This window comes from Chelonoidis abingdonii, chromosome 11, assembly GCF_003597395.2.
Source record: "Chelonoidis abingdonii isolate Lonesome George chromosome 11, CheloAbing_2.0, whole genome shotgun sequence".
Lineage (NCBI taxonomy): Eukaryota > Metazoa > Chordata > Testudines > Testudinidae > Chelonoidis > Chelonoidis abingdonii.
In genome coordinates, this window is record NC_133779.1 from 58,034,348 (window position 1) to 58,037,651 (window position 3,304).

General features: G+C 65.0%; 1 protein-coding gene across 2 annotated transcripts in view; it reads left to right on the forward strand.

Annotated features, from left to right (window-relative positions):
- The window catches only part of LOC116830904 (retroviral integration site protein Fli-1 homolog), a 12,775-nt gene extending 9,506 nt beyond the window's left edge, over positions 1 to 3,269 (forward strand). For both annotated transcript variants that reach the window (XM_032790579.2, XM_032790580.2), the window contains exons 2-7: positions 118 to 305; positions 754 to 902; positions 1,501 to 1,704; positions 2,320 to 2,403; positions 2,771 to 2,833; positions 3,006 to 3,269. In XM_032790579.2, the coding sequence (XP_032646470.1) occupies positions 118 to 305; positions 754 to 902; positions 1,501 to 1,704; positions 2,320 to 2,403; positions 2,771 to 2,833; positions 3,006 to 3,109 (792 nt within the window). In that variant the 3' untranslated portion in view covers positions 3,110 to 3,269. The remainder of the gene's footprint in view (positions 1 to 117; positions 306 to 753; positions 903 to 1,500; positions 1,705 to 2,319; positions 2,404 to 2,770; positions 2,834 to 3,005) is intronic.
- The last annotated feature ends 35 nt before the right edge of the window (positions 3,270 to 3,304 follow it).

Sequence of the window (3,304 nt, forward strand, 5' to 3'; positions counted from 1 at the left end):
GGGGGGGCTCAGCAGGGGGCGCTGGGCTGCAGGGAGCAGGGTGGGGGCTCAGCAGGGGGTGCTGGGGTGCAGGGAGCAGGGTGGGGCCCTCTAACCCCGCCATATCCCCCCCCGCAGGAGGCACTTTCTGTGGTGAGTGAGGACCAGTCCATATTCGACCCCCCCTACCTCATGAAGACAGAGGTGCCCCCTGCCGAGGACTACAACAGCAAGGAGAGGCCGGCGCTGGGGGAGCCGGACTGGTCCAGTCAGACCAGCAGGGGGCAATCTGTGAAGAGGGAGAATGAGAATGTCAACTGCTCCAGGTCAGGCGGCTGCAGGGATTAGTGGGGTTAACCTGCGGGACTCCCTGCCACTGGGGCTGTGGGAACTGGCCCATGGAGCCAGGCTGCAGAGGGGGAGGTTTTTGCACCTGTGGCCCAGGAGAAGGACATGGCCCAGGCCCCCCACCCCAGGGCCCACAACTGGGCTTTGCCAGCACCCGCAGGATATGACTCACTTCCCTCGTCCCATCCCCAGGAAACCTCGGTCAGCGCTAGGGGCTGCGCTACGAGCCCAGCCGGCCTCAGCGCCCCAGGGCAGGGTGGGACAGGCCAACACACAGCCCTGCTGGTGCCTCTCACTCCCAACCCTCAGCCCTTACTAGCCCAGCCCTGCTTCCCCCACACAACGGGTCTGAGACCGGCCAAACTCAGTCCTCTTGTAATCAGATCCAGTCCTCACCTCCCTTCCCCTCCCCCCATTGCCCTGCAGACAGTCCTCCGTGGACTGCAGTGTATCCAGACGCAGCAAATCTGGGAGCGACCCGCACCCCATCCCCTACCCAGCCAGTTACAGCGACCAGCGGAGCAGCCCCCCAGCCAACCCCCCCAGCGAGGAGAAGAGGGTTATCGTCCCAGCTGGTGAGTGCACCCTCCCTTCCCCTCATGCCCCCGATGGCCGTTCGCTGTAGTGCAGCCCTTGCCCCCTCCCTTGCCCCATGGCCCAGTACCAGGGGTCTCTTATTTCCTAGTTTGGGGTGGGGTTGGTAAATGGCTCCCAGGGACCCAAACGTCCGGGCTGGCTGGCTCCTCACTATGGCACGTTTCTGGGCGAGTAGCTGCAGCCCAAGAACCCAGGCGTCCAGGGCCAGCGAGGCTCAGAGTGGGTTGCTGTTCCTCTGGAACCCAGGCGTCCGGGCCGGCTGGACTCTTTCCCCACTCCTGTGTGTGTGTGCTGTGGTCTGGGAGGGCAACTGTACCCCAGAGACCCAGGCATTTGGGCTCTCTGGATTCTTTCCCCCTCCCCAGCAAAGCTGCAAATGGGTGGTTGTGGCTCAGGGACTCAGGTGTCTGGGCCAGCTGGACTCCCCTGTGCATGTGTGTGCTGTGCTTTGGGTGGGGAAAGCTCTCAGGAACTCAGGAGTTCGAGCTGGCGGGACTCCCCGCTATGGGTAGCTGTACTCTGGGAACCCAGGTGTCCGGGCCGTCTCGACTCCCCGTGTCTGTCTGTCTCCTGCAGACCCTGGTGTGTGGACCCAGGACCACGTGCGCCAATGGCTGGACTGGGCGGTGAAGGAGTATGGGCTGGAGGAGGTGGACGTGGGCCTGTTCCAGCACGTGGACGGCAAGGAGCTGTGCAAGATGGGCAAGGAGGATTTCCTGCGCCTCACCTCGCCCTACAACGCCGACGTGCTGCTGTCCCACCTGGCCTACCTGCGGCAGAGTATGGCCATGCCCCACGGAGCCCCGCCCACCAACAGGATGCCCTGCCCACCGATAGGGAACCCCGCCTACCAACAGGGAGCCCCGCCCACTGACGGGAGCCCTGCCTACCAACAGGGTGCCCCGCCCACTGACGGGAGCCCCGCCCACCGACAGGGAGCCCTGCCTACCAACAGGGAGCCCCGCCTTCCCACCAACAAGGAACCCTCCCACTGGCAGGAAGCCCCGCCCACTGACAAGGTGCCTCGCCTTCTCACCAACAAGGAACCCCCCCACCGGCAGGAAGCCCCGCCCACTGACAAGGTGTCCCGCCCACCAACAAGGTGCCTTGCCTTCTCACCAACAAGGAACTCACCCACTGACAGGGAGCCCCGCCCACAGTTAGGGAGCCCTGCCCCCCCACAGACGGGGAGCCCCCTAGTACTGGGATGTCCATACCTGGCTGGGAACTCCAGGACTCAGACATGGGAGCCCCACCCCCTGGGAGCCCCACCCATCACCAGAAACCACGGCCCCTAGTGCAGGAGCCACGCCCATCTGTGGGGCCCTCTGCCCCACCCCGTGCAGCTGTGGGCAGACCCCAGCTCTGACCAGGGTTCTCCTGTACCCCCAACAGGCAGCCCGACCTTCACGTACCCGGCTGCCCCAGCTGTGACCCCCCAGCCCCCCGCACCCCCAGCACGTGTGCAAGTGAAAACAGGTGAGTCTGCGAACACCAGCCCTGCCCCTCCCCCATGGGCTGGGAGCCTGGACTCCCAGGTTCTATCTCAGCTTGGGGGGGCCGAGGGGGGGAATGGGAACTAATGGTTGGGGGCGGGGGGGCTGGGAGCCAGGACTGCTGGATTTGCTCCCCAGTTGTGGAAGAGGAGTGGGATCTAGCAGTTAGAAAGGGGAGGGGGCTGGGAGCCTGGACTCCTGGGTTCTGTCCCAGCTCTGGGCAGGGAGTGAGGTCTAGTGGTTAGAAAGGAGGGGAGCTGTGACCAGACACAGGGCAGGGCTTGTCCCCTCCAGCAGTGGTCCCCACTGCCACTACTAATGGGCTGTTTCCCTCCCCCTGCTATTGGCAGAGTCCCCCTACGAGGAAATCAGGCGAAGCAGCTGGAGCGGCTCCCTCAGTGGAGGCCCCAAAGGTACCATCATGTCCCCCCGCCTGCGTATCCCAGAGGGGCCCCGCCCCATGGTTGGCTAACCACCCCCAAATCCAACCCGGGGGGTGGCTCTCGCGTGGGGGTGAATCCTGGGGCTCCTTCCCCTCCCCTCCCCTAACGCTCTCTCCCCACATTTCTTCTCCCCACCTGCCAGGGTCCCCCCCCCAGATCCAGGGGGTGAATCGGACGAGTGACTCCCCACGGATCGTAACAGGTGAGTGCCTCTGCTTAGGGAGTGGGGAGAGATCACCACCATAGCTAGGCCCCTCTCTGCCCCATGGATGGCCCCCTGCCCCACACCGCTAGGCCAGGGAGTGCCACAAAGCCATGGAGGGGGGCACTGAATTCCTCTTGGGGGATATGTCGGCCCCCAAACAGGACGAGGTTTAGGGGTGCGTAGATCTCCCGCTCATGGAGAGTTTTGGGTTGGGCCCGGGGGGGGGGGGGGGGGGG